General features: G+C 57.9%; 1 protein-coding gene across 4 annotated transcripts in view; it reads right to left on the bottom strand.

The window, feature by feature from the left end:
* Positions 1 to 4: 4 nt before the first annotated feature.
* Positions 5 to 21683, bottom strand: part of TPCN1 (two pore segment channel 1) — a 63407-nt gene continuing 41728 nt past the window's right edge. For 3 of the 4 annotated variants that reach the window (XM_053902063.1, XM_053902064.1, XM_053902062.1), the window contains 20 exons: positions 21532 to 21590; positions 21159 to 21258; positions 19116 to 19232; positions 18736 to 18860; positions 17822 to 17870; positions 17219 to 17282; positions 15962 to 16006; positions 12701 to 12757; positions 12566 to 12619; positions 11849 to 11921; positions 10779 to 10886; positions 9640 to 9711; positions 8992 to 9081; positions 7442 to 7557; positions 6641 to 6687; positions 5953 to 6021; positions 5695 to 5779; positions 4736 to 4875; positions 4535 to 4615; positions 5 to 2465 (listed from right to left, as the gene is read on the bottom strand). In XM_053902063.1, coding sequence (XP_053758038.1) covers positions 2343 to 2465; positions 4535 to 4615; positions 4736 to 4875; positions 5695 to 5779; positions 5953 to 6021; positions 6641 to 6687; positions 7442 to 7557; positions 8992 to 9081; positions 9640 to 9711; positions 10779 to 10886; positions 11849 to 11921; positions 12566 to 12619; positions 12701 to 12757; positions 15962 to 16006; positions 17219 to 17282; positions 17822 to 17870; positions 18736 to 18860; positions 19116 to 19232; positions 21159 to 21258; positions 21532 to 21590 — 1674 coding nt within the window. In that variant the 3' untranslated portion in view covers positions 5 to 2342. Of the gene's footprint in view, positions 2466 to 4534; positions 4616 to 4735; positions 4876 to 5694; positions 5780 to 5952; positions 6022 to 6640; positions 6688 to 7441; positions 7558 to 8991; positions 9082 to 9324; positions 9357 to 9639; positions 9712 to 10778; positions 10887 to 11848; positions 11922 to 12565; positions 12620 to 12700; positions 12758 to 15961; positions 16007 to 17218; positions 17283 to 17821; positions 17871 to 18735; positions 18861 to 19115; positions 19233 to 21158; positions 21259 to 21531; positions 21591 to 21683 lie in introns of those variants that run through there. The other variant, XM_053902065.1, reaches the window with a different exon arrangement.

Raw genomic sequence — 21683 nt, 5'->3', positions numbered from 1 at the left:
CACGTTTACAAAGCAGAGGCCTTTATTAATGTGCCAGAAATCCGGAGACACGGTGGGTTTTCTAGGTAACAAAACACCGATGTACAAAACCTTGCAGCGTCGCTCCCGCTATCCATACAAAATGATTGTCACATGGTGTGGAGTAAGGCTGGGTGGGGGGAGGGAAGCAAGGAGGAGGGACCAGATGGCGTCCCCCCAAAGGGGGGCAGGGCACAGTGCCATCGCGGCTGCTGGCAGGTTGCGGGACCCAGGGCGGGTTGGCGAGGCGGACCTCGGTTTCACTCAGCTATGACGTGGGAGGTGAGGGCATGTGAGCTGGATGATGTCCCAGGCCCCTCAGAGCTCACAGTCCTGGGTGACCCCCAGGGGCCAGCCGTCCTTAGCCTCAATGACAAGGGCGCCCACTACCAACGGGAGTCTGGCCCACGGCATCCATCCCATCCCCCACACCGGGGGCCTCAACGACCCTGGCGCCCCTCCCCGGTTCCCGGGGGGAAGGGACTAGAATGAGGCCCAGGCACTGAGGGCAGGGGACCTATCCTCCTGTGTAAGCATTCCCTCGACTCCTGCTTCCAAAATACCCATTTCAATACACAAATGCTAAAAGGCACCCAATTGTGCAAATAAATAAAGTTCCTTCTCTGGAGAGGGCAAAGGGTTACGGCCTGGTGCAGGGCTGCCTGGATTGGCTGGTGGCCCTCCAGAGCCGGAGAGGACGATGCCAGTCTCCTGATGCCCCGTGGAGGTCTCACTGGTTCATTGTTTCCCCCAAAGGGCTGTGCTTTAAAAACAAAGCCCCCCCCACGCCACCCCCCCGGGAGGGGCACAGCTGTGCAGCGTCATCAGGGCCGTCCCGAGAAGGCTTGGCCTTGCAGATGGCCGGGGAGAGACGGGGGGAAGGGGGCGAGCCAGTATGGCACCCCTGGGATCAGGCCGGGGACCTTCTGCCCACCCACCTTCCTAAGTTCTGGGAGGCAGCAGAGGCAGCTGGGAAGCCGGGGGAGGGGCAGGAAGCCCAGGCTGGGTGGGCAGCCCAGGAGAGCTGACCTTGGAGCCCCCTGTGCTCTGACCCCACCTCTGCCGCGCCCACTGAAGCGGCCCCCCAACTGCCTTCTCTGGATATGAGCACCGGCCTTGCCCCAGCCATGCCGACCTCAGCGAGCACTCCCACGAGACACGGGGGAGCTCGGTTAACCGAGCGCTCAACCCGACCTACTTGTGCACCAACCCCCCCCCCCCGCCCCGCCCCTGTTCTGGCCTCGGTCGAGTCCACGGAGGTGACTGCTCAAGGCGCGGCGGGGAGCGGTCCACGTGGAGTGGCAGGGGCCCAGCCACAGGGCTGCTGTGGACGTCCCTGTAGGCCCCTTCCCAGCAGCAGAACCTAATGCACGATGTGAAGGGGCTGCCGCTGTCTTTAGCAGAATCCCGTGTTACCCAAGATGTGTCTCTGCTTGAACAAGACGATCGCAAGGAAAAGGGACTTGGTGGAGAAAGCCCATCTCGGGAACGGGTCCGGGGTGGTAGCCGTCAGCCTGGCCTCTTCTCGCTTTCCTCCTCCCGCTGGGCCGAGGTTCTCAAGGAGGCCATTTCAGGATTTGCAGCAACAAGGGTTAAACCGAAGGAAGCGTGGGATGTGGGAGAGAAGGCTTACAGAGCCAGGATGTGAAATTCGCACAGTCTCGCGCTGCCCAGCGCCGGCTAATTGGGATCTGACCACACGGGTATAATCACACCCCTTGATTACTCTTTCCATTAGGACCTAGGCACTGCTCCCCCAAAGGAATGTTCTATTACATTATCATATATATAGAAATACTAACCCCGAGGATGTAGGTTCTTTCCATCCTAAGTGGTTTCGTCCCTAAAGCGGGGCACAGAAACCCCGTGACGCGGGCCACAGGGAAAGTTACTGGGGAAGCTGTCAGCTGGGACGTGAGTGTGAGAGCAGCATCGGGAAGACGGTCTGGCTCTGGCCTGGGCAGGGGCTGGCCCACTTCGAAGGCGAGCCCTGCAGAGATCGGCAGGATCTATCCAAGTGCTCTTCTTCTGAAGAGGCCTTCTGGAACTTTCCACATTAGGAAGAGCTCACGGTGGCCTGACCCCCCCCCAAACCAAAGTGACTTCTGGGGTTAAGGAAGACAGGGCAAGGTGGTTGCACACCAAACCCCGTCTTGTCTTTTTCTCTTCCTATATATAAATATGTGCATATATATGGGTGTGTGTGTGTGCGCGTGTGTGCACCCACGCGTGCACACAAACACCTTTTTTTTTTCTTCAATACATCGTAGTAAAATAATACTATTGTGTTATTGCATAGAAGGGATGGCTGCCACAGGCTGGGGTTAGGTGACGGTCTGGGAGCGCTGGCGGCTGCCTGGGAGCTGCGGGGTGGAGGGGGCCTGGCGGCTGCCGCTGAGCTGTCGCCGCTGTTCCTCTTGCTTACGGGCATGTTCCTCGAACCACTCCTAGAGCAGAGTGCAGACAGGGCGCTGAGCCAGCTGCACTCCTCCCCGCCAGCCCTGCGGCCCCCCCCCCCCCCCCGCCACCCTGGCACACAGTAGGCAACAGGGGCCTCAGGACGGAGGGGGCGGGGCTGCAAGTCACCCAACAGTGACCGCAGGGTCCCCTGAGCCCTGGACCTACTGGGAATCCGGAATATGGCCCAAACAGAAAAATTACAGTGAAATCTTTCCCTATTGAGGCGCCTGGGTGGCTCAGTCAGTTTAGCGCCCGACTCTCGATTTCGGCTCAGGTCGTGATCTCGCAGTTCACGAGTTCGAGCCCCGCGTCGGGCTCTGCGTGGATGGTGTGGAGCCTGCTTGGGATTCTCTCTCTCCCTCCCTCTCAAAACAAAGAAAGAAAGAAATCTTTCCCTTATTAATTAGAGGCTTGCAGACCTCCTTGGAAACATTCTCCTTGGCACATATCAACTCTTTAAGAGAAGCCCAGGCACTTAGTAATCATCCTCTGTGAGCAGTTAGTAATCATCCTCTGTGAACGCAATCTTTTGTCCTTCACAAAGGGATTCCCCGCTGTCGCCCCTTTTGGGCTTGGCAGGAACGGTGTCCTCGTGAAACACCTGAGAAAAGCGAGGCTCAGAAGTTGCAGAAAAGCCAGGTGAACTGGGTGAAGCACCTCCCCTAACTCCCACGTTGCCTGCGTGCCCTCCAATAAGGCTGTGAAAGCATTTTGGAAAGAAAAAAAAAAAGAAATGCCACCTGCCTAAGACCGTTGTCACGTCACCCACGGTTTGCAGGGATGGGCATTTAAGTAATCGAGGAATTAAAAAACCTCCCTTAACGTTTTTAAAGAGTCTGAACCACAGAACTTGACGGCTTAAAAAAAGACTGAGATGGGCTTCTTCTGTGGCCCAGCACTGGACGGGGCGGGGAACTGAGGCTGGGAGTGGACAGACGGGCCGAGGACAAAGGACAAGGCCTGCAGCTGAGCGCGTGCCCCCGTGAAGCCGTCTCCTCTGCTTTGGGCCGGAGATGGCCCCCCTTCCACAGGTGGGAACGGACCGGCACTCTCCCCCCGGGTTTCACGAAGCCAAAGCCCCTGTTGGTTTCGCGCCCCCGTGACTCCTGCTTCCTGAGCCGCCATGTGTCTGTTTGCCCCTGGCGTTTTCACAGGGAGCGTGTGACTCCGCTCCGGGGACTGCAGCCTCCCTGCCTTTTGGGCGTGGACACTGGTCATCACCGTCCCCGTGAAAACAGGATTTTCAGCCGCCGGAATGCCAGCAACGGCACCGTCACGCAAGCGGCACGGGAGACTCTCCCCCGAGCCCTGGGCCCCGGAGATCGAACAGAAGGCTTTATATATATATAAAACTTCTCCCTTCTCTTAAATGAGAACAAAAATAAGACCCCAAACGGGCACCTGGGTGGCTCAGTCAGCTAAGCATCCAATGCTTGATTTCAGCTCAGGTCATGATCTCGTGGTTTGTGGGTTCGAGCCTCGCGTCGGGTTCTGTGCTGAGTGTGGAGCCTGCTTGGGATTGTCTCTCTCACTCTCTGCCCCTCCCCTGCTTGTGCTCACTCTCTCTCTCTCAAAATAGATAAACATTACCAAAAAACAAAAACCCAAACAGCCAAAAGAGCCAAGAGACCCAAGGACACGGCAGAACCCGATGGACCTGAGGAGAGGCGCCCTGGCCTGCGCAGCACGGCCCCCGCACCCCCTCGTGCCCATCTGTCTCCTGCGGGACACGCTGCACCTGCGGTTCTGGCTCAGAGCGAGAAAGGGAGGTGACATCCTGGTGGCCGTGCCGTAGGGAAACAGCACACCACAGCTGCTTGTGCTGGGGGAGGACTGAGGGTTCGCGGTTGAGCCCACATCCCGCCCGACCCTGAGTCCCAGAGGCCACTGGCGGCGGCCCCAACGGACGGCCCAGATCCTTCCCCCCTTAGCCAGCACCGCTCCACACTCGGGACGGAGCTGGGAGGGCGGCCCCGCCCGGCAGCCGGGAGGCCCACCCCCAGGCAGGAGCCGGCCAGGGCGAGGGCCGAGGCAGCGTGGGCAGGGGCGCTCCTACCTGAATCTCCTCTTGGTACATCTTTAGGCTCAGGTCACTTTTGGTCCTCGATCTCCGTCCCAGAAACACCACGGAGTTTTGCTAAAGAAGGGCGGAGGCTTAGGGACTGCCCGAGCTGGCTGGAGGGGAGCACGGTGGGGGAGGGCCTACGCGAAGCTCAAACCCGCCCCCTCCGCTGGAAGCGGCCCTGAGGCTCCTCACCTCGTGTCTCTCCATCTGAGAGAGGACCTTCAGCAGCCGGCTGACGTCCGAGGTGGCTCCTCGCACCTCCCGGTAGAGCTCCAGGACGGCAACCAGCTCCTCTTTGGAGATCTCCTTCTCCAGGGTGATGCCTCCGTCAACTGTGGGAGGGGAGCCGGCGCTGGGAAGGAGCCTGGGGCTCAGAGCCCCCGGTCTGCCTTGATCCGCTTCAGCCATCCTCCCTGCTGCCCCGGGGAGGGGGGTGGGGTCCCGATGTTCCCTCTCTGAGCGAAACCACACCCCCCACCCCCTGCCGCGTGGCACTCTCGTCCCGCCCCTTCCCTTCCCTTTGCTGGGGCTGGCAGGACGGCTGGTTGGGCCAGCAGCGTCTAGGGGACAGAGGTTATGGCAGGGAGTCTGGGCAAACAGCAAATGATCCCGTGGCCTGAGGGGACAGCGATTTGGAGACGAGTAATCGGTATGTGGTGGCTCTGGAGGATGGGGCATGAATGATCAGTACGCGTCAGGCCTGCACCCTGGAACAGGCGAGCCGGTGACCAGGGCTGCGAGCACCGAAGCTGTAGGAGGAGCCACCGGCGCGACATTTACGCCCCTCAAGTCTAGAACGACACTGTGGACGCAGGTGATAACAAAGAGGGTGACGAGTGTCTGGGAGGCGCAGGGAGGCGGGGCAGAGGGCGGCTGTGCTCACAGGAAGCCTGTCCCTGCTGGGTGATGTTTCTAATCTCAGACACGTAACGTTTTTATTCTAAAAATGAGATCGAGGGCGTTCTTCGGTCGTGACGTGCGTGAAAATCAGCGTGAATGAGGGATGTCACAGGTCAGCCAGACAGGTATCAGCTGAACTGCCAGAGGCCTGGACGACCAGACAGCCGAAGCGGACGGCCAAGAAGCGGACAGCGGGGCAGCCAGCCGGGTGGGCAGCGGGGGACGCGTGGGCCGCGGCTGCCCGCACAGACCTTCCGAGTCCTGGTTCTTGCGGCTGTAGTTCATTCGGAAGACGAAGGCCTCGAGGATGAAGGCAACGATGATCGTCATCACCACCTGGCGGGGGGCAGTGGGTGTGAGCTGCTGTGGGGCCTGCACTCAGCAGAGCCCGTCGAGGCCCGTTGCCCGGCCGGGCCCCTCCTCCCCGGGCTGCCACCACCCTGCAGGGCAGCCGGAGACTCAGAAGCGAAGGGCGAGGGGCGAGGGGCGTGCTGGGGCCGGGGACCTACCATGGTCACGATGTAGAAAGTCATGAAGTACAGGCGGCTCCAGTGGGAGGTCTGAGAGGTGACACCTTCCTGGGGACACAGGGAGGCAGCCAGTGAGCAGGCGCCTGGGTGGGGCTGGGTCGCCGTGTACCCCGGGCCCCTCCGTGGTCCCCCACACGGCCGGCTCTACACAGACCCTGCCTGATTGGCCTGGGGTTGTGGGAGACACAGGAGGGGGACCTCACTGCCCGGGTCTCAGAACTCCTTTGTGCTGCATGAGGCCCGGATGCTCCCCAGGACCGCGGGGTTCGAGACTAACGCGGGCGGTCTGTGCTCTAAGAGGCAGTGGCACTCAGAAGGGTTTAGGGAACGGGAAACAAAAGCCAACCACCCTTGCTACACCACCCCTTGACCGAAGAGCCCCTGCCACGGTGGGGGGAGGACGGAAACCCACGGGCTAATGGGCATCTCCCGGCCGCCAGGGCTGTACGGGGGGCAGGGATGGAACCTATGTCTAGCAGATGCAGAGGGGTGGCTCCTGGGGACCAGCCCCGACAGTGGGCTCTCGGCAGAACCCCAACCCTGTGTGACCCAGGACCCCATCGGGGAACACAAGAGCGACGCATCCCATCCAGGGCCGGGCAAGACCACAGGTGGTCTCAGAGGCTGGTGGGAAGATGCCCCCCCAGGAGCGGACCGAGGTCCTTACCATGATGATGTACCAGTTGTTGACAACTGTGAGCTCGAACAAGGTCACTGCCAAAGGGAAGGGAGGAGGAGGAGTGTTTTGATCAGGCTCGCTTTTTCAAAGTCCGTTTCAGGTGGCCTCTCTCCGCCTCTCCTGGGTACCGTGCACCTAACTGATGGCATCCCACCTGCCAGCTTGGGCTGTGAGTTCCAGAAGTGAGCGCCACCCCCCACCCCCCGACTCCCACCCCACAGGAAGCGCGGCAAACTTGGCCTGTCCCCAAAAGGGCGTGCCTCCTGCCTCAGCTGCCTGTGACCAACCAGGGCTGGGGGTGGATGGTGGGGAAAGAGCAGGCAGACCTTGCTCGGTAGAGATCTGGGATGCCCCGAGGGGCTCCCCTTCCTCTTGACCTATGCCCTGCTCCTGCCCCGGCCTCTCCACGGAACCCAGGAGCAGAGCTGTGTGGGCCTGAGCCTGGGTCAGTGCAGGCACCGTGGCAGGTGGGTGGGGCGCAGCGGTGTGGGGTTGTGACGGGGGGTGGGCTCCCCAGCATCGGGCTGTACCCCTTCCGGCAAAGCGCGGGGCTCTTCTGCTCCCAGGAGTGAGACCTGGCGGTGAGTGAGGGCTGGCGTCTGGCCTGGACTGCACCCCTGGGACCGGGCAAACCACAGGCTCCACTGAGGCTCGAGGGGACTCGGGAGAGTGTGGCAAACGGCTGGGGGAGGGGAGGCCTCAGACAGCTCTGCTCCGCCGTGTCTGGGGCCTGCGGTGACAGAGGCGGTGTGCTCCGGGGACTGTCCTCCTTGGGGCCCCTGCACTCACCGAAGCTGTTCAGGATGTTGTCAAAGTTATTGAGATAATAGTAGCCTGCGTCCACAACAGTCCTGTTGCCCACGGTGTGATTGAGCCAGCGGTAGGCGTCGGCCACTGTGCTGGTACTGGCCAGGGAAGCAGAGGGAAAGTCTCAAGGAAATGGGCCACCTCGACAGAGGACAAAAGTCCAAGGTCCGGGCAGGGAGCATCTGTCCTGGCCCAGCCCCCCGCATCCTCGCCCATGTTCCTGGCTCAAGGGAAGCCCTCGGCTCCTCTCACCTGTTGGGGTGCTGGTGGGAACCCCTAGGCCTGCCCCCTGCTTTTCTGTGTCCACTTGGCATTTCTCTGCTACCAGCAGCCTTCTCCCTCCCAGCTACCGGAGGCAGAAGCTGGGAAGGGTTCTCCCCAGGCTGGGATCTGCTCTAGAGCCTGTGTGCGGGGTAGTGCGCCCGGAGCGGGAGCTCCTCGCCTGGCTGGAGTGCTCCGAAAGGTCGTCCCTGTCTGAGAGCTTATTCTCTGCCTTCCTTCCGGTCCTTTATGGCTGATCGGTTAACATTCATGCCAGAAATTCTACACGTCTGGTCCCGGGGCCCCCAGGGAACTTGTTCAGCAGGCAGTGCCCTGGTGACGGGGGCACCATAAAGTGTGGGGCCCCGGGGTGCCTGGGTGGCTCAGTCGGTTGAGCGTCCGACTCTGGCTCACTCAGGTCACGATCTCACAGTCCGTGGGTTCAAGCCCCGCATCGGGCTCTGCACTGACAGTTCGGAGCCTGGAGCCTGCTTCGGATTCTGTGTCTCCCTCTCTGTCTGCCCCTCCCCTGCTCGTGCTCTGTCTCTCTCTGTCTCAAAACTAAATAAAAACATTAAAAAAAAAAAAAAAAAAGTTTGGGCCCCCTGCTATCGGCCTGTGGTTCTGGGCCCAGCCTGACGCTCAGAAGGGCTGCCAGCGTCTTAGGAACGAGTTTGTGCTTAAGGCCTCCCGGGCCAGATTTTAAAGAGAACACTGCGAATCCAGAGTTAATGCTTTCAAGGTGGTGGCTTGCAGAAAGGGAGAGGTCGTGGAGGCTGTGCGCTCCACCCCTGTCCCCAGAGGCCTTCCTGCGGGTGTCCACTTGTCTCATGCCAACAGGCTGCCGGAGATGACGTGTCTGCCCAGGCCCCCCCGCCCCCAGACAAGTGGGAGGAAGCCACGGGACTCGGGCCCCAAGCCCCAGGCCGCTCCTGGTTCTGCGGCAGCCTGAAGACCGTCTCAGCCCCAAGGGCGAGGTGACGGAGGCCTGCTTGGGGACAGGGACACCTGCTCACATGTCCCTGCTTCAGAGACAGCCCTCTCTGATCCCAGGTCCCTCACTTAGCTACTGCGCTGAACGGAGCCAGTGAAAGCAAGGCCAAGGGATTCCCAGGCCTCGAAAGGGTGTCGCGGCCGGGAGAGGTGTGCCCGAGGCCCCTGAGCTGGGGGCGACCTGCTCAGTGGGGCTGGCTGGGCGACCCCCCCACCCCCCCGGCAGAGACACAGGCTCCCTGCGGGGCGGGCAGGGCCGGGCCCCGCCGAGTACTCACTTGCAGCAGTTGGGGTAGAGGATCCCGCAGAAGAATTCCATGCCCACGATGGCAAAGGAGTAGTAGAAGATGAGCAGGGTGAGGCCCAGGCTGGGGAGGAGGGTCAGAAGGGACAGGGCGACTTAGGGCCAGGCAGGAGAGCCCAGCGCCTCCGGCGGCCCCGGCGTCCTCAGACCCACTGAGCTGACTGACAGACAGGCATGCCCCTAGCCAGGTTCACCAGCTGGAAAGTGCCTGCAGGGAAGGGGCCTCGTGATTCAGGTCTGGGGTCAAAAACGGCTCGAATCAGGACTCTAGGAACAGATGCCCCTTCACCAGAGATTCACCCCTTACCTGTGAAGGTAGACTCACAGGTGACCCCTTACCTGTGAATGTAGACACAGGCGGTAAGTGAGTTGACAGCTCCCTGCCCTCCCTACTAGATATTTCAGACAGGTCAGAGGAGAGAAGTGGCGCCAGGGAGACGCGTGGTGGCCAACATCTCAGCTCCTTGGAGACCCGTCAGACTCTGCATGTCCGTCCTTTCCGGGCCTCCCCCCGCCCCGCCCGGCCCCCCCCTTCCCCCCCCCCGGACGGCCGCCCAGCCGGCCCCCTCGGGGGCACAAGCCTCACGGCGCCTGGCCCTGGAGCCCAGAGGCGGGGCAGTACCTGGCCATGCGCGGCAGCAGCTCAAACATGGTGTCCAGCACGTTGCGGTACCTCTTTTTCAGCTTGAACAACCTGAGGGACGAGAGCAGGTGGCGCTCAGGGGCCGGCACGGCCGCAGCCCACTCCTCGACCGGCGCCTCTCTGCCCCAGGCCCGGTGGCCCTCGGGGCCCTGGGAAGGGGCAGCGGTGGGGCCGGGACACCAAGGCTGGATGACCCTCCCCGGAGGGACCCGGAACCCGCCGTGTCCCCCCAGTCTCTCGCTAACGGCTATTTGCCGCGGTTTTCTTTTGGAGCCGGGGGGCTCTGTGAGGGGCAAGGCCTGGCTCGGGACGGGGTGGCAAACCTCGGAAAGAAGGGACCGGAAGCCACGCCCACAGAGGAGCCTGGCGAGGGACGGGTCATCGGTAAAGGAAGGACGCCCTGGGGCGCCTGGGTGGCGCAGTCGGTTGGGCGTCCGACTTCAGCCAGGTCACGATCTCGCGGTCCGTGAGTTCGAGCCCCGCGTCAGGCTCTGGGCTGATGGCTCAGAGCCTGGAGCCTGTTTCCAATTCTGTGTCTCCCTCTCTCTCTGCCCCTCCCCCGTTCATGCTCTGTCTCTCTCTGTCCCAAAAATAAATAAATGTTGAAAAAAAAAAATTAAAAAAAAAAAAAAGGAAGGACGCCCTGCGTGGGGAGGACACGGACGTTCGCCTGACCCCGGCCACCACCCCCGGGGCATGGCCACAGGGTCTTCTAGAGACACTGCCCTGGCTGCCCCCACACCTCCACCTCTCCTCCCAGGAAGGCCATGTATGGGGTCATGCCCCTCGCACCATCAGAGGCCATGGCCTTCTGGTTTATGACTCTGAGCATGTCTGTTTCCGTGGCTACAGCAGATTTCACCGCAGGCCGGGTTCACCCAAGCCGCGGGCCACATTTCTCCTCCATAGTCAGAGGCTACTGGTCCCGGTGACGGGAGGAGACGGGCGGGCTGCACATCCCCACAGGAAGGCGACAGGGGCCGGGTGCCCTCATAGGAGGGTCTGACACCAGGCTTGCGAACCTTCTGGCTCCTTCCGGCCACTTCCCAGATCAGTCCCAAGGTTCTCCCACCCTCCCCCTGCCCGCCTCTCCCCAGCCCCAGCCCTGTCCCTGTCACCTCAGCAGCTGGAGGGGACGCAGGACCACTATGAAATAAAAGGGCTCCATGTTGAAGGCCAGAGCCAGCAGTCCCAGGAAGGCAAACACGGTCACAGAGAAGTCGAACCTGGGAGGGAGAGGAAGGAGCCACGGGCCATTGGGCCTGTCCTGCCCGGAGCCTGCCTCCCTCCCACGGCTCCCCGCTCCCCAGCCCCATTCTCAACGCTCCCTTCCAAGGAGCCCACCCGCCAACCTCAGCAAGAGCAGAGTGTGCCCAGCAGTGGCCCGCAGCCGCACAGCTCAGGAAGCAGCTTCCTGCCGCCTGGGGGTTTCTGAGGCCGGCCTGGCCAGCCCTCCAGGCATAGCACATACAGCAGGGATCAGAAATGCCCAGAACCACCCCCTCTCCCCACCAAGGTCCTGCACTGGTCTAACGCCGTACGTCGGGTTCTATGGGTGACCACTGACCCCGGTGAGGCTATGGAGGAAAAGGGCGGGATTCCCACCTAGAGCCCGGCCAGCCCTGCCCCAGACAGGGCCTCTGTCCTCTGCATACGTGTGTTAAGGCCCTGAAAACAGCATGGTGCACACGCTACCACTGTTCCTCCTCGACTCCTCTGTCAAGACTGAGACCTTGTGAGGATAGCCTGATATCACGGGCGAGTCAACTTAAGTGGGCGGGAGGTGGCCTCTGAGGTCTCCCTGGGGACAGGGACAAGGGCCACTCGGGTCTCGTCACCACCCCCAACCGGCTGCTGCTCCTTCTCTGTCGGTATCGTGGTTTCCATGGGGGAGGCAGGAGCTTCGTCGTCAGGGGTGGGTGTAGGGGCTGAATGGCTCAGGAAGAGCCAGCCTAAAGCCCCTTAAGACGCCACGTCCCAGAGGAACGGGCCAAGGGACCTGAGAGAGTAAGACAAGAGCCTGACCCTGGCGTGTCCCGGAGCCACAGACGGAGCTGTACCCGGAGACAAAGGCCTCGTCCTGTCCCCGCCCCCTCCTCCTGCCACCGCAGAAACGTGTGCTGCGGGTGTGTGGGGAGAGGGCCTCTCTTGGTCGCGGACGTGGGTAAGACACACACTCTGCACTCACAGATTCCACCCGGAGGACAGGTACTCAACGGGGCCCAGGCCAGCGACCTTCAGGAACAGCTCCACCCCGTAGACTGCGAACAGAAGGAGGCAGTTAGCAGCGGCCCCGACCACAGCCTCTCCCACACCTGCCTTGGCTCCGTCCCCCCCCTGAGGCTCTTCTGGAGGTCTCCAGCCTCTGCGACAGGCCATGTCACACCCACTCCGCCCCTCCCCCCGGGAGAGGCCCAGCCCAGAGGCTGGTCAACTGGGGCCACCTCCAGACAACCCCCAGAATGGGGCAGGTGAATGGGGCAGGGCGGTGCAGTGCGCTCAGGGACGTTCAGGCGTAAGAGGAGGAGGGGGAATGTCAGGCAGGGGGGGGGGCACCAGGTGGACAAAACAACCTTGGCAGAGGCCCCGGGTAAGAAGGGGCCCCGGGCACAGAGGGGCTGGGGAGCGGGTCGCTGTTCGGGGGGGGCCGCAGGCCGGGGCGAGGGCGGAAGCTGAGCGGGCCCCGGGTGGCCAGGCAGTGTGAGTCACGCCCAGGATGGGGACGGGATCGGGAGGGCGGCGGAGAAGCTCAAAAGAGCTTTGGACGGGGGTGGGACGGGATCAGACTCAACTCCTGCCCCATTCTCCCCAGGCTTCCCTGTTTTCGAGGAGAGCCGCGAGGTGCCAAAGCAAATGAGGGTCCTCCCGGCCCGGCCGTTCGGCACAGCCACCGCCAGAAACCTACTCGTCAGGAAGACGACGTAACTCCAGGGCACGTGCTTGGAGAAGAAGTTCCCGCCTGTAAGACAGGAGGCGGGAGCTCAAGCTCAAAGGCACCAGGTGCGCCCACCCGAGGGCCGGCCGCCCAGCCAGGGCTCACCTTTCAGTGTGAAGGTCTCCACGAGGATCCACACCCCGTTGACGGCCACCACCAAGTCTGCAAACAGACAGGCTCGTGACAGACAGAGGAAGCACAGGCGGGTGTGCGAATCTCTAGCTCACAGCCGTAGGCTCCCCCCACCCCAGACCCCGGCCCCGTTCCCCGGCAGCCCCGGGCGGCGCCCCACACGCCCATGTGACAGGGGCTTCTCTCCGCTTCGTGCTTTTACCACGTGAGCTACACCAGCCAGGGGTTTTGCGCAGGAAATTGCTATGGATTCCTAAAAACACCCTCGAGGTCACTGCTGTTGCCAAGTCCGTGTAAGAGGTGTTTGAGTATTAAAATGTTTGCTCTTCCCTAGATTTTAAGAAAGGCTGCGTGAGGGGCGCCTGGGGGGCTCAGTCGATTAAGCGTCCGACTTCGGCTCAGGTCAGGATCTCACAGTTTGTGGGTTCAAGCCCCGCAGGGGGCTCTGTGCTGACAGCCTGGAGCCTGCTTCGGATCCTGGGTCTCCCCCTCTCTCTGCCCCTCCCCCACTCATTCTCTGTCTCTCCCTCTCAAAAATAGACATGAAAAAATTTTTAAATAAAAGAAAGGCTACAGGAACCAGTTAGCAAAATTACGCGTTCATTTGATCTTTCACATAGCAATCCCACTTCAAGGGATCCACTCTAGCGAGACACTAGCGAAACCCAAAACAATGTTACCGCAAGCCATTTGCGGGAGAGCTATCTGTGAGGGCAAAAATCTAGAAATGACCTAAATGACCAACAGGGAACTGGTGGGATCAACCATGACGTGTTCGTGAAATGGTGAAGTAGCAACTCTAAAAAGAAATGAGGAACGTCTCTGTATATTACAATGGGAAGCAGTCTCCCGAATATATTTTTTAAAAAGCCGAAAAGGTGGGGAAGAAAGTGTATCAAGTATGTGACTGTTTATTTAAGACACGGGGAGAGGCACGTATATGCATCTACTTAGAGTTTTTAAAAACTGGAAGAATAAACCAAAATAAAAGTTACCCATTTGAGGGGGGGGTTGACAGGATATAAATGAGACGTCCTTAAATATACTTTGTTTCATAGGTCCGACTTGGAAACGCAGAGATATTTTACATAAGTATAAAACAAAAGTAAGTATTTTTAAAAAAGCAATCCTTGAAAATGAAAAATAAAACGAAATAAAGAAACCTAAATGTGTCTCCAGTTGGTGACATACCCACATGGGCGGGGGCGGGGAACTACTGTGACCTTGACGCACAATAATCTGAATGTCTATCCCTGGAGTGACGTACTAGGGTCTGTGTTGTTGGGACAGTGTTGATACCATTTTCTGGAGATAGTTATGAGTCTACCGTGGGGTACAGCAAATGAGTAATTGTGTGAATGGTGCTGGGAAGCAAGATTTTAAGACTGGAAATCTGGATTTGAAAGAATGAGGAAGTTAAGTAAAAACACGGTAGTCCTGAATTTGAATTCGAAATGTCAGGGGGCGCCTGGGTGGCTCAGTCGGTTAAGTGTCCGACTCCAGCCCAGGTCATGATCTCACGGCTTGTGGGTTCGAGCCCCGCGTCGGGCTCTGTGCTGACAGCTCAGAGCCTGGAGCCTGCTTCAGATCCTGTGTCTCCCTCTCTCTCTGCCCCTCCCTCACTCGTGCTCTGTCTCTCTCTTTCAAAAAAATAAATATTAAAAAAAAAATTTAATATGGAGAACAAACTGAGGGTTACTGGAGGGGCTGTGGGAGGGGGGATGGGCTAAATGGGGAAGGGGCATTAAGGAATCTACTCCTGAAATCATTGTTACACTATATGCTAATTTGGATGTAAATTTAAAAAAATAAAAAAATTAATATTAAAAAGTTAAAAAGAAAGAAAGAAAGAAAGAAAGAAAGAAAGAAAGAAAGAAAGATCAGCAGAAACTCCGGAACTCCGGATACGGTTTATCTTCAAAGACAAAATCCCACCTCTGTCCATGGAAAGGCCTAGAAATGATAACCAACTCCAAGCAGTGAGCACTTCTAGCATTTCAAACTGTGGTCTCTAAACACCCTTTCCCACTAAATGGAACCAGAGCTCCTTAGAAAGTCTCAGTTCAGTGGCGCCTGGGTGGCTCAGTCGGTTAAGCGTCCGACTTTGGCTCAGGTCATGATCTCACGGTCTGTGAGTTCAAGCCCCGCGTGGGGCTCTGTGCTGACTGCTCAGAGCCTGGAGCCTGTTTCAGATTCTGTGCCTCCCTCTCTCTCTGACCCTCCCCCGTTCATGCTCTGTCTCTCCCTGTCTCAAAAATAAGTAAACGTTATGGGGCGCCTGGGTGGCGCAGTCGGTTAAGCGTCCGACTTCAGCCAGGTCACGATCTCACGGTCCGTGAGTTCGAGCCCCGCGTCAGGCTCTGGGCTGATGGCTCGGAGCCTGGAGCCTGTTTCCGATTCTGTGTCTCCCTCTCTCTCTGTCCCTCCCCCGTTCATGCTCTGTCTCTCTCTGTCCCAAAAAATAAAATAAACGTTGAAAAAAAAAAAAATTAAAAAAAAAAAAAATAAATAAGTAAACGTTAAAAAAAAAATTAAAAAAAAAAAAAAAAAGAAAGTCTCAGTTCAAGCAAACCTCCCAACTAGTACTGCCTAAGAGAACTTCCTGTGACAACAGAAATTTCCTTCTCTGTGCTGTCTAATTGGTAGTCATTAGCTGTATGTGGTGCTGAGCACTTGAAATGTGGCTACCGTGGCTGGGGAACTGAATTTTTCATTTTAGTTGCTTAAATACAAATAGCCACACATGGCTAGTTGCCACCACATCGGACAACACAAATCCAGATAGAACCACTGAGTTACAGGAACCAAGCAACAGGGGGAATACACAAAAACAAGACCGAGGGCCAAACAATCCTGTCTCTTCAACTAAATGTCGCAAGAGGGAAAAAAGGGATGGAAGAGAAACCTACAGACTGAAACAGACTTAAGTGGCAGAGCCACTGACCACATCCTGTGGTCCTGAAATCTGTGTCCGAAATCTCCAGCTCTGGGGAGGAGTCGAAGAGCCACAGGGAGGGTACAGACGGACAGAAAGACTGGCCGTGGGGGACCGCTGTTGAAGCCAGGTGACCGTGGATGCTCACGGTCATCTCCCCGCTTTTATGCATGCTTGGAATTTGCTATAATAAAAAGTCAACAACATGGCTGCAGGCCTAATCTCTTGCCTCTCCACCTTCTGGAACAGTAAAAGACTCAGGCAGGAAGGGGCCCGGAGCTGTGGTATTTCACACTTACACATGAAATACTGGAAGGCCTTGGACTTCACAAGGATGTTAATTCCTATTTGAAGAGAATAAATGTTAATAGCGAAATCTTCACGTGCAAGTACACATTCCCCTACCGCACACTTCACACACGTGAGCAACCAGGGTGTTTAGGCCCAGGGGCGAGGAAGGAACGGGTGCTGTCACAGTGACCCCACGCTAGTGCTCAGGCAAGACCACACCGGCAACAGCTGCTCTGGGGAGAGCCCGGGCAACCCGGAGCCAGGGCGGAGACTTCACTGCTGCTGGCCTTGACCCCGGACCATTTATTCATCCACTTGAGTGGTTATCATCCCACGGATGGAAAACCCTCTACAGGATATGGGATAACAGCTGTGCCCCAAGCCCTAGCTGTGGGAGAAGTCACAAAATAGAACATACCCCCTTAACTCTCATTCATAATGGCCCATACCCAGGCCTCAGCCTTTCTGCACGAGAAATGCCCCATGAGCTCACTGGATCTTTGAAAGTGGCACTCAACTAAGGGGCGACAATAATATGGGCGCTTTGATGTTCAAATTTTGAATTTTATGCTATGCAAGCATGATGTAAGGGATCACATACACCAGCTACGTATCCTGTCAGGAGAACGGTCAGAATACATTATTTGGTAAAAAGGCAGGGTTGGGAACCGAGTCTATAATGGAATCCTACTACCTTTTAAAAAGTACACAGAGGGGCGCCTGGGTGGCTCAGGCGGTTACATGTCCAACTTCGGCTCAGGTCATGATCTCACAGGTTCATGAGTTCGAGCCCCGCATTGGGCTCTGTGCTGACAGTGCAGAGCCTGCTTGGGATTCTCTCTCCCTTTCTCTCTGCCCCTGTCCCCACGGGCGCTCCCTCGATCTCAAAATAACTAAATAAAAATATCTTTTTTAAAAAGTGCACAGAAAAATAACCAAACACAGAAGGAAACACATCAGAAAATGAACAGTGGTTACCTCTAGGTGGAAATTTTTCATTTTGTCTGACTTTGTAAATGTTCTTCAGTGACTATTCCACAAAGGTCTTTTGGTCTGGTTTTTAAGTTGCTGATTTCCTTCCTAGTCCAACACTTATTTGCCTGCTGGGGTAGCCACACTGTCTCTTGTACACACACACACACACATTCAGACGCATACGCACACACATACAGCTTATGAATATGCTCTTAAGATGCTCGTCTGTGGTCTCTGGAAACCTCCATCTGTCCCCAGCTGCCGAGATGTCACATTCAGGCCAACCCTACCTTTGAAGATGAGGAACGCTGTCCTGGGAAGCTCATCGAACCAGTGTTCCCTGTTTCTCTTTGCCTGGCCAGGAGACAGGGCCATGGAGAGAGGGTGTTAGGACTGGCGACCAGAACCCAGCCCTGGGGGACCAGGACGCCGCTTTCCTTCCCTGCTTCCCCAGCTAACTTGGGGAAGAACGAAAACACTCGGGGATCTAAATGACAACAAAGACAGCCAGTTTACTGAGCATTTAAATGGAACCATGCACGTGCCTTCCTTTTATATGATGCTGGAAATAACTGCAGGGATCATCGTTATCCCATTTCCCAGGTGGGACAAGGCTTGGAAAGGTTCCAACACTTGCCTGATGTCACACAGTAACTAATGCGGTCTACCTGAGATTCGGTGCTCTTAATCGGGAGGCTACAGGGCAAGTGTAAGGGCACACGGATGGCCACCTGTAGCCCTGCAGTTGGGGGGTGGGGAGGCAGGCCGAGAGCCCAGCTGCTCCAGTGGGAAGGAGTCGGGCCGCCAGTGCGCCCAACGCGCGCCCCCCCCCCCCATCCCCCAGCAATCAGCCCCGCTCCCTCTCTGGTCTTCTGTCTCGTACGAACACTCACCTTCCACTTCAAGGCAGCAACCTCGTAGATATCATAAAAGTCCTTCAGGCTATTGTAAGCCACATGGAAAAGTAAAAAAAAAAAAAAAAAAAAAAAAAAAAAAAATTCAGAACCCACTGCCACTGAGTTTCAGGACTCCCTCGTCCACCCGTGGTCACCTTTAAAGGGGCGGGACACCTGCGACCTTCAGCACCTCAGTGCCCCAGGGACCCTTACCTGCAGGCAGCTGATTTCCTTCCTCCGGGTGCCATGCCCACTGAATCCGATTGGTCTATACTGACTACTGATGGCTTTAGTCACTAGGATTCTTAGATAGCCAGGGACAGAGCCTCCTCTGGCGGAGGACTGAATGGAACAGCTGGGACTGCGTTCAGCCCAAACAGAGCTCAGCTGCTCGCGTTTCTACAGCTGGCCCTCTTCCTTCCCCGGAAACAAGGGTTCGGATCATCAGCATTCTGGAAGACCAGGACTGCCCACACACATCTCAGGGCCAGTTCTGGAGGTTCTGCCAGGAACCGTGGTCAGAGGGCGTGTGTGTGTGTGTGTGTGTGTGTGTGTGTGTGTGTGTGTGTGTGTGTGTATGCGTGCTCGCCTGGCTCTGTGGCTCCGCTCACATGGGATTACCCCACCTCACTCAGGACTCGAGAGTGAGTGGCAGAGCCGGACCATTTCACGAGACGATACACTCCCTTTTTTGTCACGCCAGCTGGAACTGGGTTTGGGTTGGACTGCCGTTACTTGTGAAAAGAAACCGGATGAACGAATGCCATCTACGTGTGTAAGAATCTCTGTGGCGAAAACTAGTCTCTCAGAAGCTTCTTTGCCCACCCACCTCCTGGGGCCCTTGCCCGCCCCAGCTCCCTCGTGTGAACACCTTGTCCAGACACCCCGCCCCACCTGGCGCCCACTCTTACCTGAGCAGAGATGTGTTGCTCTGATTCAGGGCCTTGAAAGTCAGGTAGCGCTCCCTGGCACTCATCCGGGGCCTGTAGAAGCGCATCAGGCCTTCAAATTGCCTGTAGGAGACGCCGGCGGGCCTCTGCAGGGAGAGGACAGAGGGCCATGCGAACACAGGGAAACACAGAGCCCAGACTGCCCTTCCCTTGGGGGCCGCCACTCCGGACGCCCAGGACAACGAGGGATCCCAGGGCATCTGGCTCTTTCGGGTTTTCCCAGGGGCAGAACTCTTGGTTTCTAAAGCTGCCGGCCCGGCCGTGCTTAGGCGCTACTCTGGGCCAGCGAGAGAGAACAGGGACTGGTCCCCTCCCCGGCCCCACCCCCCACTCCTCCGTACCCGTTGGCTGATGAGCAGGCGGTAGGCATGCTGGATGGCGGTTCGCTTATGCAGCAGCAGGGACTTGAACTTGCGTTTCTCAATGTCATTGAAGGTGTCGAACACCACGGCCAGAAGCTGTGAGGGAAGAACACAGGACCTGGCTCCCCTGCGTGGCGGGGCCTGAAGGAGTCGGGGAGTTCGTCCTCTGCCTCCAGAGGGTGCTCTCCCAGCCACCCCAGAAGGGGGGCTTGAGAGGACCCTCCCACCTGCCCCTCGGGGATACGGGAAGTTAGTCTCCAGGCGTCTGCAGAGGAAGCCACCCGCGGCCACTTGTGAGTCTCCTCTCTTGGGATACGTGAAGACGTCATTGTATTTTCCCTGGTCGCCTCTCTCCACCTAAGCTCACGCCTGGCTGGGCAGTGTTCTAAGGGAAAACAGCTAGAGGGGCGCCCTGGATTCTATACCCAGCCTGATGGCCGGGAGCCGCTGTCCGCCCCAACCTCGGAGCAAGAAGGAGCGTCACGGCACAGGACGGTCCTCCCTCGCCCCCTTGTTCCCTCCCAGTCCCGGGGAGTCACGGCTTCGTGCACAGCCCCAGAAATCAGGGCAGTGAGGTGGCCTGCCCTCCAGGGCACAACAGTGCCGGGCTGCCCAATTCCAGGGCTGGAATGTTTACGACACAGTCTGTACTATCACAGGGCAGCGGGAGGGCGGGATCAGATCTGAAAGAAAGCTTTTTTGGAAACGCTTTCTTTTTCTCTCGAAAATATCTTGAGGGACACTCCCTGGTCTTTTCCATCCCTTCGAACTGGTCCCCCATTTTTTCTTCCTTTAGATCAAGGGAGGGGCAGCAAACTTTTCCTGGAGAGGGACATATAGCAAATGTTCTAGGCTCTGAAGGCCAGATGGTGTCTGTTGAAAGTACTCAACCCTGTAGCCGTGGCACGAAATCAGCCGCAGATGATGCGCAAACAAATGGACATGGCTGTGTGCCAATAAAACTTTATTTATAGAAATCGGTGGTGGGCTGGCTTTGGCCAGCAGGCTGCAGTTTGCTGACCTGTGCCCTAGATTCTCACAGCTCGAAATATATTACAAATGAAAACAAGTCAGTTACACAGAATATCTTTTTATGATTGTAAACCGACCACAGGATATAAGAACTATACCACATATAAAGATAGATAGGATTTCAAGTTTTTAGGAGACTTCCTAAGTCTGCCCCAGGGGAGGTGTTCTCCATTTCTACCCTGGGCCAGCGGAGGAATGCTCTTCAGAAGGATACAAATAAATACAAGCTTTGACAAAAGCCTCTGCCGACAGTCTGGCATTGACGTGTGGTCTCGACACGGACCTAATGGCCTCATCCTAGGGGCCATCTGCTGATGGGAAGAGGCTTTCTGGTGGCCAGCTGGGCCTCCGCAAACACCTCCAAAGTTCCCAGGGTGCGCGGGGACTGGACGTTCTCCTTAGCAGAATGCGTCCTGGATTGCTTTGCTAATGGTTCCCGATCAATGGGGTGGAAACAGACACGTGGGTGCAGTAAGGGGGGGCGGTTAAGGGCAGATCTCTGGGATCGGACCAGCTCACCTGGCCACCCCGAGCTGTGCAGCTGTGAGCAAGTTGCTTCGTCAGTCTGGCCCTCAGTCTCCTCAGTTACAAGCTGAGGATCATAACAGAACCTCCAGAATTTTTGTGGAGAATCATTTAATCCTCACGTACGGAGCACTCTGCCCGGTGCCTGGCAAAGGCTTCGTTAGTGCCAGCTTTTAGAGGTGTTGTGACACACATCTGCTGGAGAACGAACGGCCCCAGGGCACCCTGACCTAAGGGCTAGCTCCAGGGCTGAGAGCCACGGCAGTATCATCCCAGGGGTACCCACCGGGAACCAGCTGAACTCAAGTCCCGCCAGGGCGTCCGCCACCGCACCACACTTGACCACAGCCTGGGACCCCATCCCGGACGGAGGCCGACAGCGGGCCGGACTTCTCCGTTCCCGCGGTGCCCGGCGCTGTGCCGGCTGGGACGGCTGCTCCGGCGGCACGACGCACGCTCACTCACCAGGTTCATGATGAAGTACAGCTCGATGGAGAGGTAGACGATGAAGAAGACACAGGACCAGGGGTTCCGGGAGTAGGAGGGCATCATCACATCTGGGAAACTGGATTTGCGGAGCATCACCGCAGGGCCCCGCGGCTGCCTTCTCCCTTTCTCTATCCTCACGGAGGACATCTCTCCGTTCTGCCTTGCCAGCCCCACCCCCACCCGCCCCTCCTCTCGTCCACGTCCACGAGCTTTGAGCTCATTGGGCCACCCCCATCCCTCACAGTGTCCCGAGCGCCTGTCTGCCCTCAGGTGTGGGATATTCTTGCTGAAAAGAGAAGACCCTGGGGCACCGGCAGAGGGCCCAAGCCAACGCAGAGCCCAGACTCACTTGGCTGTGGTCAGAAGGACAAAGAGACTGACGATGCTGTTCTCCAGGGTGTTGAAGTACTGGAGGGAGAGAAGGCAGGCTGTGATGGGCCACCTGGAGTGCCCGCCCTTCCCTTCCCCTCCCCTCGCCATCCACTCTCCCTCCTCCCAAGG

This window comes from Panthera pardus, unplaced genomic scaffold (genome assembly GCF_024362965.1).
Source record: "Panthera pardus isolate Hobbes unplaced genomic scaffold, ASM2436296v1 HiC_scaffold_15, whole genome shotgun sequence".
NCBI lineage: Eukaryota > Metazoa > Chordata > Mammalia > Carnivora > Felidae > Panthera > Panthera pardus.
Note: the sequence above shows the minus strand (reverse complement) of the source record. Positions and strands in the feature narration are given on the sequence as shown.